Source organism: Arvicola amphibius, chromosome 12 (assembly GCF_903992535.2).
Source record: "Arvicola amphibius chromosome 12, mArvAmp1.2, whole genome shotgun sequence".
NCBI lineage: Eukaryota > Metazoa > Chordata > Mammalia > Rodentia > Cricetidae > Arvicola > Arvicola amphibius.
This window is the reverse complement of record NC_052058.2, coordinates 144,260,973-144,283,409: the sequence shown is the minus strand read 5'-3', so window position 1 is coordinate 144,283,409 and position 22,437 is coordinate 144,260,973. Positions and strand designations below refer to the sequence as shown.

At 42.8% G+C, this 22,437-nt stretch overlaps 1 protein-coding gene across 1 annotated transcript in view; it reads left to right on the top strand.

The window, feature by feature from the left end:
• Positions 1–22,437, top strand: part of Mctp2 (multiple C2 and transmembrane domain containing 2) — a 158,401-nt gene that overhangs the window by 39,789 nt on the left and 96,175 nt on the right. The window contains exons 8-10 of the mRNA XM_038313422.1: positions 10,408–10,572; positions 12,700–12,830; positions 21,679–21,865. Of these exons, the coding sequence (XP_038169350.1) occupies positions 10,408–10,572; positions 12,700–12,830; positions 21,679–21,865 (483 nt within the window). The remainder of the gene's footprint in view (positions 1–10,407; positions 10,573–12,699; positions 12,831–21,678; positions 21,866–22,437) is intronic.

Genomic DNA, 22,437 nt, shown 5'->3' with positions numbered 1-22,437 from the left:
TTCTCAGTGGATAGTGGTAATATTTTAAACATATCTTCACAAGGTACTAGTGGGTTTTGCAACATTAATATATCTAAGCAATAGTATGATATTTCACAGTTTATACAAGTGGGAATACTAATGAAAACATTTGGAATTTAATCATTTATTAAGTTAGTAAATTAGAAAATTATAAATTAGGTAACTAAACGTGAGGATCATTCTAGAAGTAACCCCCTCCAAAGTATTTTTTAACCCAAGTTATCAGTTCTTACTGCTTTATCAAGAGAGAACATTCTGGTTAAATGATATGGTACTTCAGGCTCTTAGTCTAATTTGATTTCTGAATTTGGGGCCTGATCCATGCTTGTTGTAGAAAGAGGTTGTGTAGGCAATCACGTGTATATGCATGAGTGTGTGTGTGCACGCACGCGCACACACACATACACTTTCTAAAATTTTACTGTACAATACCTCAGTTGACTACTTTCCTAAACAATATGGAGTCTGTATTACTAACAAGAATTCTTAATATTTCTGTGAAAAAGAGAAGAGAGAGGAGAGAGGGAGGTAGGGAAGAAGAGAGAGAGAGAGAGAGAGAGAGAGGGAGAGAGAGAGAGAGAGAGAGAGAGAGAGAGAGAGACTAAGACTATCTTGCATTTAGAAATCCACAGGAGCCAATGTTCTGATGCCACACGCTGACTATACTGTATCCGAACTAACTAAAGTGTATCTGCATTTTGAGCATGTAAACAGAATCATGGAAGGTCACGGGTCATCCTCCCATCTCCCTGGGTTTCTTGCACTCTGGTCTGTGTTCAGAAACAGATGAGGGAGAAGGCAAGATACAGACCAGTGGGCTGCAATCTCAGGCATTCTCCACCTTTGCCTTATTCCTTTATAGTCACTAGAGGGTAGGAGAACATCATTTCTCACCACAGAAGGGCGTCCAGCTCTCTCTCTCTCTCTCTCCGTATTAAGAGTTGCTGTAACCACCCAAAGCCGTAAAGTTTCCCAGAATGCCTTGGTGGAGCCTGACAATGCAGTATTTTCTCCTTTATTGATTCGGCTGCTGCACTAAAACACCGGGACTGTACATCAATAACCATCTTTAGTTAGGGAGCTTCAGTCTGTGGAAGAGCACGAGCAGTTTGTGGGGGAACATAAAGGCGAGAAGCAGAAATTGTGAGCCTGGGGAATATCGGAGTCTAGGGAGGACAGGAGAGGTTATGGAACAATGGCCAAAGGAACGAAGAGGGGTAGGAAAACCGCCGAAGGCTTGGATAAAGATATCAAAATTATGAAGGGGACAGAGGATCCGGAGGGCAGTATTTATATATATATATATACTATAGAGTTATGTGTTGAGTCTGAGCCGTCACTTTTATTTTTCTCTTTCTGGAATTTTGACTTCAGTGTGTGCCGGGCTCAGGAATGTCGTAAATGCCCAAAGCCACTGCATATGTTTAGTAAAATTCCAGACAAGTAAAGCTTGATGAACCCTATAGATACGTGAGACCTGGCATGGAGATTATACATTGGTGAGCACCTAATGGGGATGCTGCTTCCCTTGCATCTGAAAGTATGCAGTATAAGGCAGAAGTGAGACAGCTTGTTATCTGGCTCGTGATATAGAGTCGCTGGGGAATTATACACCCACTGATATTAATTCTGTATAAACATGGATACAAGTCTCTGATCATCTATCTATCTTTTGATGCCTTTAAACCACAAATTTCTTTCATTTAAAATGGCATTTTGCTATTTAGTCTGTGTGAATGTTTGCTGCATTTCTATCTGTACATCCCATGCGTGTCTGGTTCTGCAGGAGGCCAGGGGAGGAAGCTGGGCCCCCTGAAATTGAGGTACAGATGGTTGTGAGCTGCCACGCAGGTGCTGGGTATTGACCTTGCAGCCTCTAGAAGAGTGGTTCCTCACCTGTGGGTCAGGTTGCAACCACTTTGGGGGCCACATGATCCTTTCACAGGGGCCACATATCAGATCTCCAGTATATAAGATACTTACACTGTAATTCATAACAGCAGTAAAATTACAGTTATGAAGCAGCAGTGACATAGATTTATGGTTGCAATGTGAGGAAGTACATTAGAGGGTCCCAGCATTAGGAAGGTTGAGGCCTACTGCTCTGGAAGAACAGCCAATGCACTTAACTACTGAGCCATTTCTCCACCCTGTATAAACTTCTTTTTAACGACTTTCATATTAGACTTAATGTTAGGAAATGCCTGATAGAAAGAATACTCAGCTATGCATATAGAAAACAGTGTTTCTGGGCTACCTATGGCACAACAGGGATTTTTGTCTCAACCTGACTCATATAACTTCATTTAAAGACTTGCTTCTTTTTCTCTGTAACTTCACTTTTGTGTTACCAGAAATGTCCCTGAATAAGGGTATCTTTGTGGCTCATTTTAAAAATATGTCTCTGAAATTTTGCCCTAGATTTCAGTGTGATGGATAGATAAGGATGACATTTAAGATAGGCTTAGTTTCCTCCCAGAAAATCTTTTCAAATGAGCATCTGACGGAGCATTTGAGGTTTGATGTAATAGACCATGGATTAGCATCTACGTTTCTCCCACTGTTGCTGTGTGGTACCCAGTGTGGCCAGGGCTGCTCCCAGCCTCACTTTGGTGTGTTGTGATGCCTGCTGCAGCTCTACACATAAACACTCATAGCAGTTACAACCGCCAAACAGTTTAACGCAAGGAGGGATGGAAAAATGGGCAGAAGTGGAGGTAACATATCTGTGACAGTACCTAGACACCTTGTAGCTCTATTATTCTCCTTCCCTCCCTCCGTCCCTCCCTCCCCCCTCCCTCCCTCCCTCCCTCCCTCCCTCCCTCCCTCTCTTCCTCCCTCCCTCCCTCTCAAGCATGCACATTCTTGTGAACACAACACTCACGCACACACACACACACACACACACACACACATACACACACAGAGTTAGGGGGCTTTCTTCATTTGGTTTGTAAAGCTGTCTGAATACACGTTCCTTTAGCTTTGGATTTTCTGTGCCCTGCATGTATTTTTATTGGCATGACTATACCCCCTCCCAGGGGTATAGTGACCTTCTGATTCCTGCATTAATATGTTGGCTCTCTAAGATAAGCGAGGCCCTACACTAGTGCAGCATTTTTATTGTCTGTTATGAAATCATGTGACTAGTAGTGCCAACTTGGGCCTGTTTGGCTTTATACTCTGTCCTGGCAGTTTCTGTCTGTCACTGTGGAGGCTGACCTCTGCAGGCCACACTTTCTAGATCCCCTAATCGTCTGTCCTCCAGCGGGCTTGGCCCGGAGAGGGAAATTGGCACCAAGCTCGTTTGATGTAGAAGAACTTGGACTGAGGGAGGAGAGTGAAAGAATTTGAAAGGGCTTCCTGTCTGCCTGTCTACCTGTCTGCCTGTCTGCCTGTCTGCCTGTCTGCCTGTCTGCCTGTCTGCCTGCCTGCCTGCCTGTCTGTCTGTCTGTCTGTCTGTCTGTCATTAATGAGCTGTTCTGTGGCTAAACCTCACCCAGGAAGAGGAATGAGTTTGATGATTGCTTTGTCAGTTTGCAGCTAGTGTGAAGAAGGAGCTTACTACCATTTCTACCCAAGTGAATGTCTTGCTATCCGTTCTCTGGATGAACACGTCTCCCTGTACACGCTTCTCTTTGTGAATTCCCATGCCTATTGGTGTGTGAGCCTAGGAGTAGTCTGAGGGAATCCCTGTTGGAAGAAGAAGTGTTCTCCTGAGTGCTGGAGCCAACTCTCCCTTGGGGTGGGGGTGCTGGCTCTCCTGCTATAGTGACTAGTGAGATACAGGGTCAACTGTTCCAGGGCCAGTGAAGGACAGCGCTGGCTCAGTGCAGCCCTTGGATTTCAACATGCGTGGTTCCTACAACCACCTCCCTCCCCATGGCAATGTGAGCTACGGTAGCCTAGATCCTGGTTGTTGTTGGGCCATGGACCCAGACATGTTCTATGGCAGAAGCTTGGACCCAGCTACGTGTGGCTGTACAGGCCACTAGGATTGACATGGCCTCCATCTTAGCAAAGCTCTCAGACACCAACATGTCCACAGGTGGTGGCCCACACTCCTGGCATCAGCATTGCCTTCTATGATATCAGTAACCATAGCTGTCAACACAGACCTTGGCTGCTATAGGGCCATGGACTCAGTCATGGCCCTGGGCAGCAGCCCTGGCCCAGATAACACTCTGGTCCTAGTGACAGCATGGCCCCCAGACACCAGCATTGCCATAGGATGTGGTCTAGATCCTGGGCATCCATGTGGGTGTTGATGATACCACAGGTCACAGATGTCACAGATCCTGACTGTGCTAGGACCATGAACTCACACATGGTCCCATGGAGCAGCATGGGCTCAGATATCACCATTGTCCCAGGTGGCAGGACAGCCCACTCAGGTCGGCAAGGCCTCTGCATTAGAGCAGCCCTTGGACACCTACATGGCCCCAGATGGCGGCCCAGACCCCTGGCACCACCATGACCTTCAGTGGTATCAACAGCCATGGACATTGACTCAGACCCATCTGTCTGTGCCTCCTTGTAGCCCAGGCGTGGAAGAGTTGGCCCTGATGGCATGAACCTAGGGGAGCTGACTCTGTTGCTTACCTGAGGGGGTGGTTCCATGGCTGGCACCAACCAACTCAACTACCACCCAGACCTACATCCTGGGCTTTGGGTTGGCCCATGCTAACAGCTACCCCGTCTTGAACATGCTGAAGTGCATAAGGGATGGGACGTGCAGAACAATAGCTTCAGAATCTCCACGACTCAGGGCAGCAACAGAATATCCGAGAGGAGCCTTGATGAGGGCCCCGCCCAGTATTTTTGGCGTAGCAGAAACCAGAGGCCTTAAGCCAGACCAACAACTCATTGCAATGAACATTTTGTGGGTGGGGCTAACTGGACAAACGGGTGTACTGTGTGACGCCCCACAGTTCCCAATGCCACTAGGATGAATGAAGAAGTGTTGGAAAGATGGAGGAGTGAAGTGGATTTTTCTTCTTTTTTGTTGTTTTGCTTTTAATTAATCGGGGGGCATACTGCAGGTTTGAGAAGCAGATATGGGTGGACTGGGAGGTGAGCAGGATTGGGGTGTATGATGTGAAATTTCCGAAGAATCAACAAAGAATTATGTTTAAAAAGAAAAGAAGAAGAGGATGAGGATAAGGATGAGGAGGAGTAGAAGAGGAAGAGGAAAAGAAGAAGATGAGGAGTACCTATAGGAGCCAGAGATTATACCATATGGCTCCTCAGTGTAACCCATGAACCAGTCACAGCTGGGATTTGTTACAATTATTTTAAAAGTCTATTTTTTTAAAGCATTCTTTGTAAGTTTTTGAGACAAGTTTTCATGATGTAGCTGTGACCAATCTAAAACCCATTATACAGATGAAATTAGCCTTAAAATTATACTGCTCCTCCTACATCAGTCTCCCCCCACGGCGCCACAAGGACTAAGATTATGGGTTTGCACTGCCATGCCCACTTTAAATGCAACTTCTCTGTTCCCATTTGTTTTAACTTCTTGAATCAACATCTCTGCTAACTAGTCCCGGCTGTCTTAACTAGCCCTCCAGGTAGCCACAAAGCGCGCTCCAGTCTGAGAGCCATTGACATGAGCTAAAAAATGTGGTAGGCTTCTGGAGACAATGGAAGTTCAAAGCAGAGATGTCAGGAAGGGTACGTGACATGGCGAGTGGCTCTACCTGCTATCTCTTGGAAGATAGGAGCAGGGCTGGGCTTGAGATGCTGCAAGGAGATGTCAGGGGTGAAACGAGATGCTTGGCATCCAGCACCAGCCCTGCGCTTTCAGACATCTAAGAGTGAGGCCAGCAACACATCCTTTATTTTAGGTCCAGAATTCGGGAGCATTCGCTATATTTTAAATGAAGGCAAGAAGGAGGGAAACAGAACAGACTGGCAGTCTAAGGCAGTTGACATAAAAATTAAATACTAGATTATAACTAGCGCTGCACAATGTTTGAGTTCCCTGGAGGCCAGGGCAAAGGAATAACTTCATGGATCATGTGATCTTCATCTTTTTTTTTCCCCCTGGTCATAATAGGAAATGTATATTCCTTGTCCCAAATTTAGAGTCGTTGAGCACTTAGAGACCTTGCCTGTTCATTAAATCTTTTCTTAATTTAGCTTTTAGTTTCCAGTAGAAAACATGAGCAATGATATTTTCTTATAACTAAGAACACGAAATGAATACATCTCTTCTATAACGTTATACACTCAGTGTTAATATTTGCATCTACAAATACAGATCTCAACCTCCATGCGTACACATGTGTGGGAAATGCAGACTGTTTCCTTTGTGTCTTTATATGAGGACCCAGGACCCTCTTCAGACGATGTAAGGAGCTGCAGACGAGGACCTGTTCGGGGAGCTGGTCCCCTGCATGCATGGATCTAGTCCCATTGCGCTGTAAAGCTGCTGACAGGAAGCAGTAGTTCTACATGTTGAGAACACTTGAATATTTCAGCGAGGCCTTTTACAGACCGAGTGCTTTCCCTTGCCTCTGCAAAGCAACAGTTACCAGGGCTGGGGCCTGCTTTGCTAGTCGTTTTCCTTACAGAGGTGGCTGATTGTTTCTTCTCAAGCGTTTGCTCTTGTTGGCTCCCTGTGTTGTCAGAGAGACCTTAGGAATGTAAAGAATAGGTCAAGAATAGGATCGCCAGCGACACAAGATTCTTACATCGCCATGACTGAAAAGATTTAAAAAAATAGTAAAAACTAAAAAAAAAAACCATACTTGCCTCTGCTTTTTCTTATTACTCTATTATATTTATCTATTTATTTGTTTGTTTATTTGTTTATTGTGTACATGTGGTATTTATGTGTGTGGCATCTGAGTGTGTGTGTGTGTGTGTGTGTGTGTGTGTGTGTGTGTGTGTGAGTTGGGCGTGTGTGCCTGTGTGGAGGTCTGTGGAAACCTTTTGACTGTCGTGCTTTATCGTTCTTTGCCTTATTCCCTTGAGACATTGTCTCACTGAGCCTAAAACTAATCCTTTGCCCTAAATCAGCTGGCGGTTTAGCCCTAGCCGTTTTCCTGTCTCCACCATTTACTGCCATCATTTTGGATACCCATGACCCTGCCCGTTTTTTTTTTTTTTTTTTTTTTTTTTTATAATGTGGGCGCCGTGCTGAGGATCTGAACTTGCGCCCCTATGCTTGTGAAACAAGTACTTCTAACCACTGACCCATCTCCCCAGCTCCTCATTTTTTTCTTCCTTTTCCTTCCCTTTCCTTTCGTCTATTTCTCTGATGTCCCAGAGCACGTTCCACTCTGGAACTTGCGGGAAACAGTTGAATATTGGCTTGCTGCTGATGGCCAAAGACGATCCTCTTCGCTCTTAACTCCATGTTCTACCTTGACCTTGTGTTCCCCTCATCAATTAATGCCACCAAACTGCAATCCACTCTATAAACCCCGAATAGACACATTCACTTTGAGAATCCATTCCTGGATGAGAACTTTTTGAGGTTCTAGAGCGAATCTTGGCATCGACTTGAAGTGAGCAGAAGTTCCTTTGCTTACCACAGAACTCTGGGTGTGGGCTTATCATGACTTAAGAAGTAAAGAAATCTTTGGGGGTTGCTCCATTTGCATGGAAACAAGCATGCTTAATAAGCTGAGTATCACACCTTGTTTTTTATTTTTCTACTAATAATTGATGTCTGCACTTTCAATGGGCATCCCTTTTTTCTTGCTAAGAAGAATGAACGTGGATCACAGGGAGTGGGGCCAGACATGGAGAGATGAATGGATCACATAGAAATACTAAAAGGTTCTGATCCTTGGGGAGGAAGGAGGGAAATAGCACAACCCTGATGCACTATATTTTATCCCTCCTGTCTGTGGAGGAATTAGGGTCAGGACCCAGAAACTTCACTCTATCAGCTGGTGTTTGTTTCAGCTCAGGTGGGGTGGGCTTCCCCTTTGATGGGTCATTTCCTCCTTTCCTATCGGATTCCAGGCTGCATTAAGATGACAAATTCCCCCTTAAAGGCAGGGACAGAGACATGAAAACCTGAGCTATTCAGCTAACCGAGTAAGTGCAGATGAACCGATTTATTGGGGGGGGGGGGAGGGAATGTTTGAAGAACAAAATAGGTTCTGCTAACCTGGCTGTGCTGTGGAGTACATACAGGATGCCTGCTTCTGTCATGTCCTGTCTCTTCTCTTTGGGAAGGAAAGTCTGAAGAATGTCTTTAGGTCACGCGCAAGTACGCAGAGTGTGGGACATGCAAGTGAAATGTTTTCTGAGGTCAAATAAGTAGAATAAAAGTCTAACTTTCTTATCTGTGAACGCTGCAATAAATAATTCTCTTCTCCCACCCTGCATTTAGAAGGGAGGGGTGAGGAAAAAAGAAAAAAAAGAAAAGAAAACTTGGCCAGTGGACGAGCAAGTCTATCAGATCAAACACGACTGTGTTAAATACGAAAATGTTCAAAGTCCAACTGAGATAGATAAAGGCTTTGATGGAAAGAGGATATTTCCCAGGGACATTACAAGCCATAATCCAGATGTTATGGTGTAATGCAACGAGTGTCCATGGATAGATCAGGAGCTTCAGCCAAAGCACGCCTGGTGCAGGCCCCAGCCTTGCCCTCCCATGCTGTTCTGCCATATGGAACCCATCTCCAGCCCCCTTAATAACCAGCTTTGGATTCCATTTTCACAGAGCTCATAGAGCTAAGTGGGGCTGCTTTATGGACAAGTTAGATAGAGGCCTTTCCAAGATAAACATCCAATTTGAAATTAGGACATGCTGCACCGCAAAATTATTTTAGGGCATATTTCATGGACATGCCGCCATTTTTCTTAGGCAATTGCCAGACTGTAGGATGCCCTTTGATCCTCTGCGGACATTACTCCCTGTTTTATAAAAGGGATTTTGAAATAGTTGCACTGTGGAGGGAGGAATATATCTGTCGGAACTTTGAAGCATGGCCATGGGACAGGTCATGCTTTAGATTGTTGGGTAGAAGTCAAACTTTTAAGAAAGAAAAGACAGCAAAAGAAGTAATCGCAGCTGGACTTATGAATCAAAATCTCATTTTTGCCTTTAACGGCAGACATTTCATTCTGTGAACTCAATCAGCTGTAAGATGTGTAGCTGCATATTCTGTGTTTGTGTGTACATCTGTGGATGTGGACACACACAGATGTACGTCTGTGATACGTGCTACTTTTGTGGTGTGATTTTTTTTTTAAAACAACGTCCCTTAGTTTAAACTATTTTGTATGTTTTTAAATTGAATATATTGTAAAGAAGACCAAGTGACAATTGGGGGTTAAAAATAATCTTTGTTTACTAGAAAAATAGTTTCTCTCCTATTTAATTGTTTTCCAAATTGCATGTTCTAGTCTGCATTAGTATCTATAAATCAGTTTCTTTCTTTCTCTCTCTCTTTTTCTGTCATGTGTGTATATGTGTGCTTGTCTGTGTGGTGTGTTGTGTGTGTGTCTGTGTGTGTCTGTGTGTGTGTGTGTAGAAAATCCTTATGATAATCATGGTTGAAGTTGGAAGTACATCTTTCCTTAAAAATAATTTTGTTTCCGTTATGATACAATGTTCAGTAAAATCCAGAGTGGCATGGATACATGTCTTGAGAATGGTGGGGTGACATAGTTGGATCGAGTAAGCTGATATATTATTATTATTATTATTATTATTATTATTATTATTATTATAGACCTAATTTACTACTTGTTAGTACAAATTGTGACTGCCTGGTGTTTGAGCAAATTGGTGTCTAAATGACGACAAAGACATAGTAAGCAGATGACGGGAATGCCTACACAGAGTTAGCCGTGCATTCCTTTGTTTTGATGCTCGATTCCATTGACATTCTTCTGTCTAGTGGTTCTTCCTCTAAAGAAAAAGTATATACTTGTTTCAATTCACTAATCAAGCAGAGTTTGGAAATGAGCTCTGCCATCTACGTGGAGCATATCAATCAGGTGGGACTCTCAGCTCAAGCAGCTAAGTAGGAAGAGACCTACTGAGAGGTCAGTGCAATGAAAGCCTCACAGGGGCTAAACAATGCTAACGGGATGGTGGTTCATTTGGTTGAGTATAATTATGGCATTTTGGTTTTATAAAAATAAATGTTTTTTTCCTGAAATATTTTAGAGAGACATACTGATGAAGGGCTAAATCCACATGTTGTTTGCACCTATCTTTTGCTTAATTAGAAGCAAGTCACAGAACTAGGAGCATGGATTTGCAAAACCAAGGTATATCCAGGTTTTTCTCCAAGGCAGGAGTAACTTCAGGGTAAAACAGGGAGGGCTGCGATTCCCATGACTGCCAGACTCACTTTCAAGAGCAATCAGTCTGTTTACAAGCTGTTTTGTTTATTTATTTATTTTTAGTCCTCTTTGATCCGCAACCTCCGGCTCTCAGAGTCCCTGAGGAAAAACCAACTCTGGAATGGAATTATAAGTATAACACTGTTGGAAGGAAAGAATGTTTCAGGAGGGAATATGACAGAGATGTTTGTCCAGTTAAAACTGGGAGACCAGAGATACAAAAGCAAGGTAAGTTCTGTTAACGAGACAAGGAGGATATTATCTTTCCGAGCGATAAAGATAAAAGTTTTCCCACTTGATACTTCTCAAGAGTGGAGCCAACTTATTTTTAGCCTCTCCCCAGCCATGTTAGGCAGCATCCCCGAAAACAAAACAATTGTATAGATTAATTAAACTGATATAGGTATCGCCTAGTCTCATTTATTTACAGAGTATTTCAGAGGTAAATAATTTATCTTCATGTACTTCAGAGGTAAAGAAAGCTTATTAAATCATAGTTCTGGATGCATGAGCTTGAGAATACTCAATGTGGGCTTCAAAGTCTGTAGGTAAAGGGTAGTTGAGTTGTCTTCGTTATTCTAAAATAAAGCAACAAACTACTTGATAACATTAAAACGTTGGAGATAAGTAAAAATAGTTGCAAAATTGTATGTTTGTTACCTTGTTAGTCTTAGCACCAAAACTAGATATTTGTTGTTTCTGTTTTTTCCCCCCTAGAAAATAAATCACATAAAGTAGTACTAAAAAATAACAGTGCTTTAAAAATGAGTTGTCTGATTCTGCCAATCCAAATGGCATATAGTTCTGAATCTTAGTAATTTGGCATGAATTGAATTAAAAAACAATGCTTTTTAAACCATAGAAATTAATTAGTCTCCATCTTTACATAACTCTTTTATGACTACCAGATAGAAATATTTTTCATGTTTTATGAATTAAAGGGACTAGGGCAGTTGAAAGTTATGCCACTTGTCAAAGGCCACTTTAAAAAAAAAAGCAAAACAAAACAAAAAACAATTCTAGGTTTTGAAAAAGCATCCAAGGATAGGTGCACTGGGGTTCCTGGCATCTAGGAAGCAGTCAGACAGACACAGACAACCTGGAAAAGGACACAGGAAGGCAAAAAGTTGGGTGCTGCCTGAATTTCAGTGCCAAAACATCCAACATCATCAGACACCCTTCCTTCCAGCATAAAGGGGAAGGGAAGGCACACAGCGAACAAGTGTGCACAATGAATGGAAAAGCGAGAGTAAGACCTGAAATATACAGAGAATCATTTCTAGCAGATCATTTCCAATAGGACGGAAAGGTCCCTTCCCTCCACTGAGAAATCTTTAGCCACTCACGGTCAGGCTACGGGTTTCTGGAAAGCTTATTTATCTCTATGATGAGTAGCTATTCAGTAGGAGGTGACTGTGGGAAACACTGAATTAGATTTTCATTTCTAAGACATGTTTTTCTTCTTTGGATCTAAATTCTATGATCTAATATGACAAAACAAGGTATAAAACCCAGCCCACATATGTTTATATGACATGATCACAGCTGAGGTATGAGCTGCCCTTCTTTTTCTTGTGTGGGGGTAGTTGGTGCTGACTTAAGGGTTGATCTGTGGGTTTAGAGCCCCGACTCAGACACCAGTGCTCAAAATGCTTGATTACAAACCAAATCTCTATAAAAGGAAGAAAAATGAAGATCCTGTCAGCAAAGTCAGCAAAGCCACCCCATAGGCAATTTGTTGACACTTAGAGAACGCAGGAGCATGTGTTTGATTTTCTATAACTGGTCAATTTTCAAACATGGTAAAGTGGAATTGTCTAGTTTTCCCTTCGCCAAAGCATAGCAATTCAGTATCTTTGGACTTAGAAGTAGACAGCTCTGTGCTGCCAGATATAATAGAGTTCTTATTTAATATGTTCAAAAGATGTTAATCAAGCTCACAAAGTGTTGGTTTTTCTGATGTTTAGGCTGGGTCCGATATACGCACCAGCACAAACATTGTTGGCATTTGACCCAACAGTTTAAAATGCTACCTTCTATAGGAATGAGCCCCCGCAGGCTCTTTGTATATAGTCACTGTATGTTCGTGGGGCTTTTACAGTCTCTTATGGTGCTCTTTTTAATGTGCTGGAGAAATTGCTACATTTGGGAGTCCGTTAAAAGAAGAGTCATGTGTTGCTAAATCCCGAGTCCACAAGGGTCCCTTTTTATCCCAGATGTTACGGGTATCTTGTTAAGAGATCCCCCCCCCCCTCATGGTGACTTCTTACCCCATAGACATGACGTGAATGTGTAGCTGCTGTAGCCATGACCGACCTGCTGAGAAAGTAAACCCTGTAACTGCATGTTTTCTAGACACTGTGTAAGAGTGCAAACCCGCAATGGCAGGAACAGTTTGACTTTCACTACTTCTCTGACAGGATGGGCATTTTGGACATTGAAGTGTGGGGAAAGGACAGGAAAAAGCACGAGGAGCGACTGGGCACGTGAGTCACTCTGCTATTATGGGGAGCGGGGGCAGGGGGTGGCTCCTAACTCTACAACGGCTAGCTCTGAAAGAATGTCTTGCCTGTTTTTGTTGGGAGTGGGCCCCCATCTCCTACCTCAAGGAATAAGTAGTAAACTGGGCAGCCACTTAATGTGGGAGGGGTGTCAGCTTTCTAGCTGGTAAATGCAACGCAGTATTTAAATCAGGCTTTCAAAACAAGAAAAGAGAGTTGTTCCTCCTTGTCAACGGGGAGGTCGTTCCAGGGACTTATGATGATGATAACATACTCAAAGGGCAGAGTGCATGGGGCATGTGGTCATATTTGTATTTAGGTACTACAGACACTTTGCTCATCTTACATGTTCTGTCTCTGGATTTCAAATGATATCTAACATAATGTACAAAGCTATGTAAGTTGTTGTTAGGTTTCAGGATGACTTCATGGCATTGCTATGGACTATGGGTATATTCTTTAAAGCAACCATTGCATCCTTGCGTGTGGACACTGTGTGTTCAAAGTGCCCACTGCAATCCGTGAGTCTAGAAGTCTCCAGCATAAGTTATGTGCTGTCTCAGACCATTGGGACATATCTGTAAACACTTAACAGGATTTCATTTCAATTTTACAATATATCATGTGATTGAGTAGATGAAGAAGGTGAGTTGTTCCCCAGGATTGAAATGTTTCAATGTCTTTGGTGGGTTCGGTGACAAACAATCATGGAATCGGAAGCAACAGAAGCTGTCCTCTTGTTTATTTGATTACTTGGGAGGGAGGTGGTCTAAAGCAAACAACTCAATTGATGTGGTCGCCTGTGGGTGACACAATGACATGAGAATTATAGTTTCTTCATAGGATAGTAGTGAGGAATACAATAAAATCTCAAACACCATGCCTGGACTGTCGTGGACACAAAGGAAACCCTTGAAGAAGTTCACCTTACCTCTGATCTCAGGCAGCCGAGCCCTGCCAGTGAAGGAGAGCAAGTCATCCAGTGCCTTGGGCTTGAGAACAATGAATTCCAGGGCCAGGATTGGGGGCTTTAAGGATCCAGTTATTTATATCAAATCCCTTTATGCCTCCCTCCCCCGAGAAGCATAACTTGTATACATACTTTCAATGATGAACGCACGTGCGTAAAGGGATACCAGCAGCTATGTTCACTGTTAGCTTCCAGTCAGCTCCAGGCTATGATCTGAGCCACCGCTGAGGGAGGAGAGGGTGCCTTCACCTCTCCGATGTAGCCAGTACACCTTGGTATTTGGGATTCCAGCCAAGGACAAGGCTTTAGTACTCAAAACGAAAGATTAACTTAATTTATCTGCTATAACCCATTCGTTTTACAGCGAGGGTTTGCAGAAAGAACAGTAAGAAGTTCTGAGGGAGACTTGGCATGAGGCCAGCTAAGCACTCCTTCAGAGAATTGTCTTTCGGCAGGCCGTTCTTGGTATAGGACGTGGGACCCAGCAATGCCGTGTTAACCCTTCTTGCTGTCTGTATCTCACCATTCCTGGGGCAGTTGCAAGAGGAATTAAGCACCCACTGAATTCCCCCTCTTGTTTCTCAATACAGCTGTCCTGTTATGTGGTGTTCCCTGGCATATAACGAGATACTGGTAGCCGACTGCCTGGCTGTCATCCACCTGACACCAATTACTTCCCACAATTCTACAGAGACAGGCATGTGCCTCTCTGCACACGATGTCTGCATTCCATTATACATGGCCAGGTACCCGATAAGGGAACAGCCAACCAGAAGCTATGGCAGTTTCATCTCTGCCGTTCACCCTGTACCTTCTGAGCAGAGTTGGATTTGCCTTGCACCATCTTCTCTGCTGCCCATCTGGTAGGCAGCACCGGTGGCTTTCCTAAGTCCGCTGGACCAACTGGGTGCATCGCATAGCCTGCTGAGTCATTGTGTGGGCTGGTGTTTGTCAGTCACTTCATGTCCAGTTACTAGTCTGGCCTTGCTTCTTTCTCCCCTGCCCATGCATGGGAACTGAAATCCTTAGACATTTCCTACCTCCGACATCCTCGGTGCTCTGACATGTCACAACCTGGCCAGTATCAAGGGTAGAAGGATCAGAAAGTTGGGAGTGTGGCTAAGTCAGGAAACTCGGAGAACTCTGTGTCCCGAAATGTTATCTGTGCAGAGGGTACTCAGGCCTCCGGTGATGAATGGCCCAGGGTTATTTTAGTGGGTGCAAATAATAATGCCTTGTATGTCCCATGTCACTGCATTGTCACGTTTCTGTCACATAATAGGAAATGCTCTTCCAAACGAGTGTTATGGGGCTTCACAGAGACAAAAAAATAACCAAAGATGTCCTGTATGGCCTGTGTTTTGCCATTCAAGTATTCATTTATTATTTTAGACATTTCCTGTTTGTAACTGAGATGTCTACCTGTCTTCTCATCAGTCTGTCCTTCCTCTTTATGGTTGGAAGGGTTTTTGTTTCTTTTGGGGGCATCCTTTTCCTTTTTCCCCTCTTGCAATTCAAAAGATAACAAAAGTATCTCTTGGGAGCCCTGGCTCTGGACAGCATTGCATTGCAGTGAATATAGGTGTACCGAAGACTTTACTCATGTAGAAGACTCCATCTCAGATTTAATGGAGACATAATGACAGGACAAGGTGCCCTGGAATTTGTAATCCTAACACTCAGGAGGCTAAGCAGGGAGGATCATAAGTTTGAGGCCAGCCCAGGCTACACAGCAAAACCCCGTTTCATAAACAAAACCACAAACCATTGTGCTAGCGTGCAGTGATTTCTGGCAAGTTGCTTGTAGACCTTTCTTATGACTTTCTGTTTTTAACTTCAACTTAAAAAAATTACTTAGCAGTACCTTTTGCTTATGTCAAGACGCTCACGTGGAGGTCAGAGGACAACTTCCAGGGCTTGAATCTCTTCTTTCACCATGGGCTCACAGGTTCAAACTCAGATCATAAGGCTTGTACAAGTACCTTTAAAAGTGCCTTTACCTACTGAACCATCCCCGTGAGCCTATGTTTTCAACATTTTTGTCTCCTCCCCCACAATTTATTTTCCTTTGCATAGTTTACTCTGAGACTTAGCTATTATTACTTCAACTATTCAAAAGCTGAAGATTCTCTAGCAGTGTAAACAAATGTTCGCTGTCTCCTGAGACGCCTCTTCCACTTTATTTTGGAGAGTAGCGTCATGTTAATACCTTCAAACCCCTCAAAGGAAGTTCTCCTTAGTGAAGATTCTCATTGTAGATAGTTTGATATGGGAAAGAAACACCACACTTGGGGGGTTAGTATGTGATTTTAGTAAAGAACCCACTGTATGTCTGACTGTTTTGCTATTTAATGGAGTCCATAGCCAACATTGAGGTCAGAAACTGTGGCATATCCATTGACATAGTCTACAGTGGGCATTACATTTCTGTTAGTTATGTTGGAAATTTTCTGCATGGCAACTATAGATCTCTGTAAAATTTAAAAATGAAATTATTTAGTTAAAGTAAATTAAATAAATTAAATAAATTAAATAAAAGCAGTAAAATTCAGTATGTCTTTCAAAATATAGACTTTATGTAAATATGTGTATTTATATAAGTTCTTTGCTTATAGGAGCTGGGGTCACATACACAATGGTGATCTTGAGATTGCCTCTTCTCTGCATCTATGTTCTGGGGCTTTCTAGAGTCCAGTTTCCCCTCTGCCATAGCATTATCCACCCACAGGTTCTACCTGACATTCAGGGAGCTGTGAAGATGGGATGGATGGAGTCCCAAAGATGACCACGCTTTCAGCCAGAGCCAATCTCCCTTGAAATCACGCTGCCTAACTCACCGTATTTTTATTGGCAATGTAACTATAAAAAGAAATGGTCAGCTCTGCAGCACAGAGAGTGAACTGTCTAGGAAAGGAGGGCATAAACCCAAGAGAAGCCAGTCCCAGCTATGTGTGCATGCATTTCAATACAATACACTACAATACAACCAGCAATACAAGCAATACAAGCAAGTAAGAAGCCCCAGGAATGCTCCTACCCTGGGCCCCCAGCACAGTTAGTTGTGAACTCCATGCCCAGCTTTTATGCATGTGCCGAGGATCTGGAGTCCTCCTGCTTGAACGGGCATTCCCTTTACCCACTCAGCCATCCTCCAGCCTCTGTTGTTAATGAAATGAAAAAGTATAAAGAAAAGATGAATATCAATTATTCCATTTTTGTGCTGTTTCAGAGAAATCACTTTCTTAATGGATACATTCCATTTCAAGGTGAAGGTAGAGATTCTGTTTCATAGAGTATTCTAAACCCTGTTTGCAAAGGCTGACGCCAAGAATGCACGCTTCTGGTTTGATCTGCCTCACGGTCATTCCTCGGTCCCAGATGGTGTCTTAAAGTGGCTCTGACATCCTACCAGTTTATTAGTGGCTTTGAAGCAGTGAACAATCCGGGCTGGAATATTTCTCTGGACAAATTGCAGCCTGTGTCGTTGATCTGCTTTTACAACCGGGCTTGACACATTCCCGTTCCCTTCCTGTTCACCACTTCCTCAGCTGCGGAGATTTACAGCTTCTCGAACCGTAGCACTCTTTCCCTGCCCCTTGCATTTAAGCTAAAAGCCGACCAGTCTGTAATATAAAACATGGAATTATGGTAATGAAGGAGAGGTTAAAAGCTACCACGGCGAGTCAGAGTTGGGCCGGATTGGCTGACTGATATGGTAAAATTATGTGTTGAATTAAAACATGAAAATGTTGTGGGATTAATGCAGAAAGACAGGGACGGGAGGTCAGAAACAATGCTAATTCAGCACTTTAACAGCCTGCGGTGAAAGAGGGAAGCTCTAATAAATGTCAGAAAAATAATAAGAGTAATCTAGTCTCTGTTTTCTTCAGGTGGGTAGAACTGTGGGGATCTTAACCTCAAACTCAGGACATCCATTTACTGCAGGTGTTTTCTAGACAGGGGAAGAACAATGACCGTGAAGTGGTTAAACAAAGGGACAGGTTTTGGTCATTTGTGACTGGGGGTGTAGTTGTCCTTACCCCGTTGGTAATTGAGCATTCTTTGTATCCACCAGTACAGAACCCTCTTGTGTGCTGGGCAGGCTTCAAAGAAGTGAGGGTTCATTATGAAATAATGGAGGTGAATCTCCTGCCCTTCAGCACTAAGTTTTGGGCCTCTGCAAGTAGCCAACAGTGCCTCTTCCATTGGTAAGAAGGTTGTGGATTCCAGAAGCATGCAGATGACCTCGGGTTTTTGGCTAAAAGTAGACAGAGTTCCGGGGACAGGGTGACATGAGCAGAGATTTGTAAAATGAGTGCCTGAAGATAGGACAGAGAAGGCTCGAGTGACAGAGCAGTGGACCAGATAGCTCTGCACGTAAGCACGGAGAGTTCAAATCCCAATAATCCACGTAAAAGCTGGAAGCGTAGTGTGAACAGCTGGAATCCCAGCCCTGCTCTAGGGAGGTGGAATGGGAGATGGGAGAATACAGGGAGCTCGGGATCCAGTCGGAAAGAGAACAAAGAGAGCCTGTCTGAAACAAGGTAGAAGAGGAGGACCAACTGCTGAATTTGCCTTCCGACTTCCACATGTATCCCATGGCACACGCTTAGGAAGTCAGCACAAATGCAGGCAGGTGTCTCCAGAAGAGAGGAGCTCCTTTGTTCCATAGATCTCGAGAGGTGGAGAAAAGCTGATGACATCTCTGGGTGAAGGTGGAGAACAGAGTAGGGCATATAGCCATGGAATCTCCATGACACGGTGGTGAATACAGCAACTTCTCTCTAGGAGTGCAGAAATCGGCAACCTCTCTGCCTTTTGTCCCACAAGGTAAATCTATGAATTGTTCCAGTATTCCTGTCAATTTGATTTGCTAAGATCTGAAGCTGGAATGTGTGTTTTCTGGTTCCCCACGGGTCCTATGGGTTGAATATCCTGATTATCCAGAGAGGGTCAGTAACCTTGCACAAGGAGGAAAGCCTGGCACCCTGGTGACAGCTATATATACACATCCTTAATGTTCATTAACCAGATTTCTTATAAGGAAGTTCTGAGTGGTTGAGTTTCTTACAGCACAACAATTTTATAATCATGTTTCTTTATCCTTTTTTATTGACAAGCAGATCATTGGGTATTTTGACCTGGCTTCATAGAGTATAGTGAGATTAAAAAAATACATATTTTTAAAAATTTCTTAGATTAATGTCTCCAATGCCTTTATGGATCTGTTACTATTACCTTCAAGAAATCTGGCAATTAAAAATACTTCTGCTGGCATAATTCACCACAGCCCCAATAATAGCATTTCTGTGCGTCAAGACTGACAAATAGAATCCAGGAGTCAAAGCCTGCTTTTGTGTAAATGAAACTTTATTAGAAAACAATATTTGTTTCCACTGCTAGTAATCCTGTAGTTTTGTGTTATGAGGGAGTAGAGAAGTTTCAGTAGAGATGATGATTCACAAACCACAAAGACTAATTTCTGCTTCCTCAGATGAAAGAGTTTGCTCCGTGTGAGAATATTCTGGGTGCTGCCTGTAACAGGCCGACAGGGTAATTCCATGCCTTGCCCATAAAAGGTAGAGAGGTTGATCTTGTATCCTCGTTGTGGCTAGTACAGATTAATCCTGCTTCTACCTACAACAGCTAGTGGGGGAAAAGAAAACGCAGAGAATTGTAGAAAGCAGTAAAGACTTTGGCTGAACTTCAGCAACAGCTTAAAACAAGCAAGCAAACAAAAAAAAACAAAAAATGGATCAAAATTATTTGGTACATTCACTGAGATAAATGCATTGCAGTGTTGGGGATAAAAATGTTCAAAATACAATGTATGCAGTTTTTAAAGAATTAATATAATTATTTAAACAAAAAGGGTTCTTGGATTGTCTTTTTAAGATTTTAAGTAATAAAGGCATCTTTCATTGATTTTTGAACTTTTATTGTTTCCATCTTGGAGAGTTTAGATTTGCTTTGTTAATAAAGTGCAGAGGCATTGCCACTCACAATGAGCTAAAAAGGAATCCCCCCCCCAAAATAAATCATCAGTGAAATTGGTCACTGAGTATCATACAGAGAAATGGCAGTTTTAAGCCTCATGGATAACTAGAAAAAAGTTTTCAATTTGATTAAATTAGAGAAAGTATGTTGTGTTTCCAAACAAAAGTATCCTTAACAATGAAAAATAATACTCTTAAGTTATACATACTCTTGTAATATTAATAATGTGGGAGTTTGTAGCATATAACACTTGATATTTCTCTATTAAGCACATTTGGTTACCCACTCAAACAATTGCTTATTAAATAAAACTACTAAGTGACCCCTCTTTTCAAGGGTAACACTATATTTTATTTCACAAAAGCTTCTTATTGCTATAGAAGATACAATTTTGATTAAAAGCACAGAAAATGAAATATATTTGTATTATAATTTTACTCTAATAAAAAAATTTGAGAATTTATTTTATACAGCATATATAATATGTAATATAAATTGATATAATAATGAATACTATATATTTATACATAATATATTATAAATACATATATAATGAAAATAAATAATACATATAATATATCTAAAATAATCAATATCCCTTCGTGTAATTGGGGTTACTTTACATAAATAGCAAATAAAAGCCCATGCATATTTAATTTTAATAAGTGAATTTTGATCCTGTAATGAAAATGGGAATAGACTGGTAATTTGCTTTTTACCTTTTTAATTGTAAGGGAGAACCCAATTGTTTCAATTAATTTTGCCTTTGTATCTGTGTGACTCCAAATTGCCATTACTTTACTGTAAAGTCGCCTGCTCCTAGTTCTCTACTAACACACAAAGTCCCTTGGAAAGTTTGTATAAAAATCTGCTTTCACTCCTTGCAACAGGCAGTGCCTCTAGTCTTCCCAAAAGTCTTGAATATTCATCGTATTTGTAAACTGTACAGAATCCCTGAGAATTGTATAAAATAATGAAATCTCGGTGCTTCTATGGCCTGACTCCTCCTGCCCCTCAGTGCTTTCCTGGCTTCTTTACCCACCTGTATCCTTCAAAATAGACAGGGTGGTTGAGGGGGGAAGCTGGAGCCGGAAGTGCTGAGGCAAAGGAATTGCGCAGCCCTGAAGCCTCGCCTTCAGAGGGTTTGCTTCTGCAGGTAAATGTGTCTGAGGGTTTCAGCAGCTCTGCAACACTGGCTCTTACGAGGCAGAAAACCTGTCATTTAAAGCAGCTGCCTACAGCCTCACTGACGGCGCTGCAGACATGGGATCAATCAACAACACATCATGCGCCCTGTGCCCACGAGAAACTCACCTGGGAAGCCTGCCTATTAGGAAACTACCTCAACATATTTCTGTAACTAGAAATTTGCCAGTTGGCGCTAAAAGACTGGGGAGAAAATGATTTCTGCGTTCACTCTCCCCCCCCCCCCCCAGTCATGTGCATGTGGTTGGCCTGAGTTTTCTCTTTCTATGCAAAAACTCCTGATCCTTTATTTTGGATAGGGAAGTCACAGGGAAAGCCCCTCCCCCACCCTCTCCTACACGTCACAATATTCTTCTCCCTCATTCTTGTCCTTTTATGGCCCTTATTTGGCAAAGACCTGGCATCTCTCCCGTCCCCGTCATACTCTGTTATTGCCTTTTCTTTTCATTTTCTTTAATGAAAGAGAATCCTTAATTTCGAGCACATTAGGCCTAGAGTGTACCCTGGGCCAGGGGACTCTGTCAACCTTCCCCGATCAATAACCCGTGTCCAGACAGTGAAGTTTGGTACTGAGGAAGTTTGTGTGAAATGGGGGTCTCTGGAGTTTTGCGATGGCCTTGGAATAATCCCTGCTTTCCCCATCCCCTGAAATGTCCCCAGGTGTAAAGTGGATATTTCAGCCCTCCCGCTGAAGCAAGACAATTGCTTGGAGCTGCCCCTGGACAGCTGCCTGGGGGCTCTCCTCATGCTGATCACCCTGACTCCCTGTACCGGAGTCTCCATCTCCGACCTCTGTGTCTGCCCCTTGGAGGATCCCAGCGAGCGGAAGCAGATTTCCCAGCGATACGTGAGTGCCTCGGCCTTGTCACCTGGCCCCTTCCTCCCTGACTCCGCCCACCAACGTGCAGTTTGAAGTTAGACCCAAGTCTGTACACTGACAAAAGGACCAACAGAGATCTCTGTTGCAAGTTAAACTCATTGTCTCACAAAATAAGATGTGGAATGGTATATTCAGCATTTATCTATCCATTTATTTCTGGTACTATGGCCTTCTTTATTGTTTCTTATTTTGTCTCCTCCTCTTGGTAAATCAACACGTGTTTGTTATTTCTGTCATGGGCTGAAAGCAAAGGCCTAGAATCCAGAACCAAGGCGATTCTTTATTCAGTGGCCACACTGTTCTCAGGATAGTGTGTAGCGCCAATGCCTCCAGAGGTCCTCATTGTGTTGTGTATTGGATTGGATAATGCTTAATCTTCACGAGGGAATATTCCAGACCTGTAACTCAGGTCAGCGCAGACTCGGCAAGCCAGTTTGTTATCTTCGGAAAATGTCTGGGCGGAATTCACTGTTGCTGTATTCTCTGAGGACTTTAAGTAAATGGGAGGTGAAAATAAATACACTCCTCAAGTAGACAGT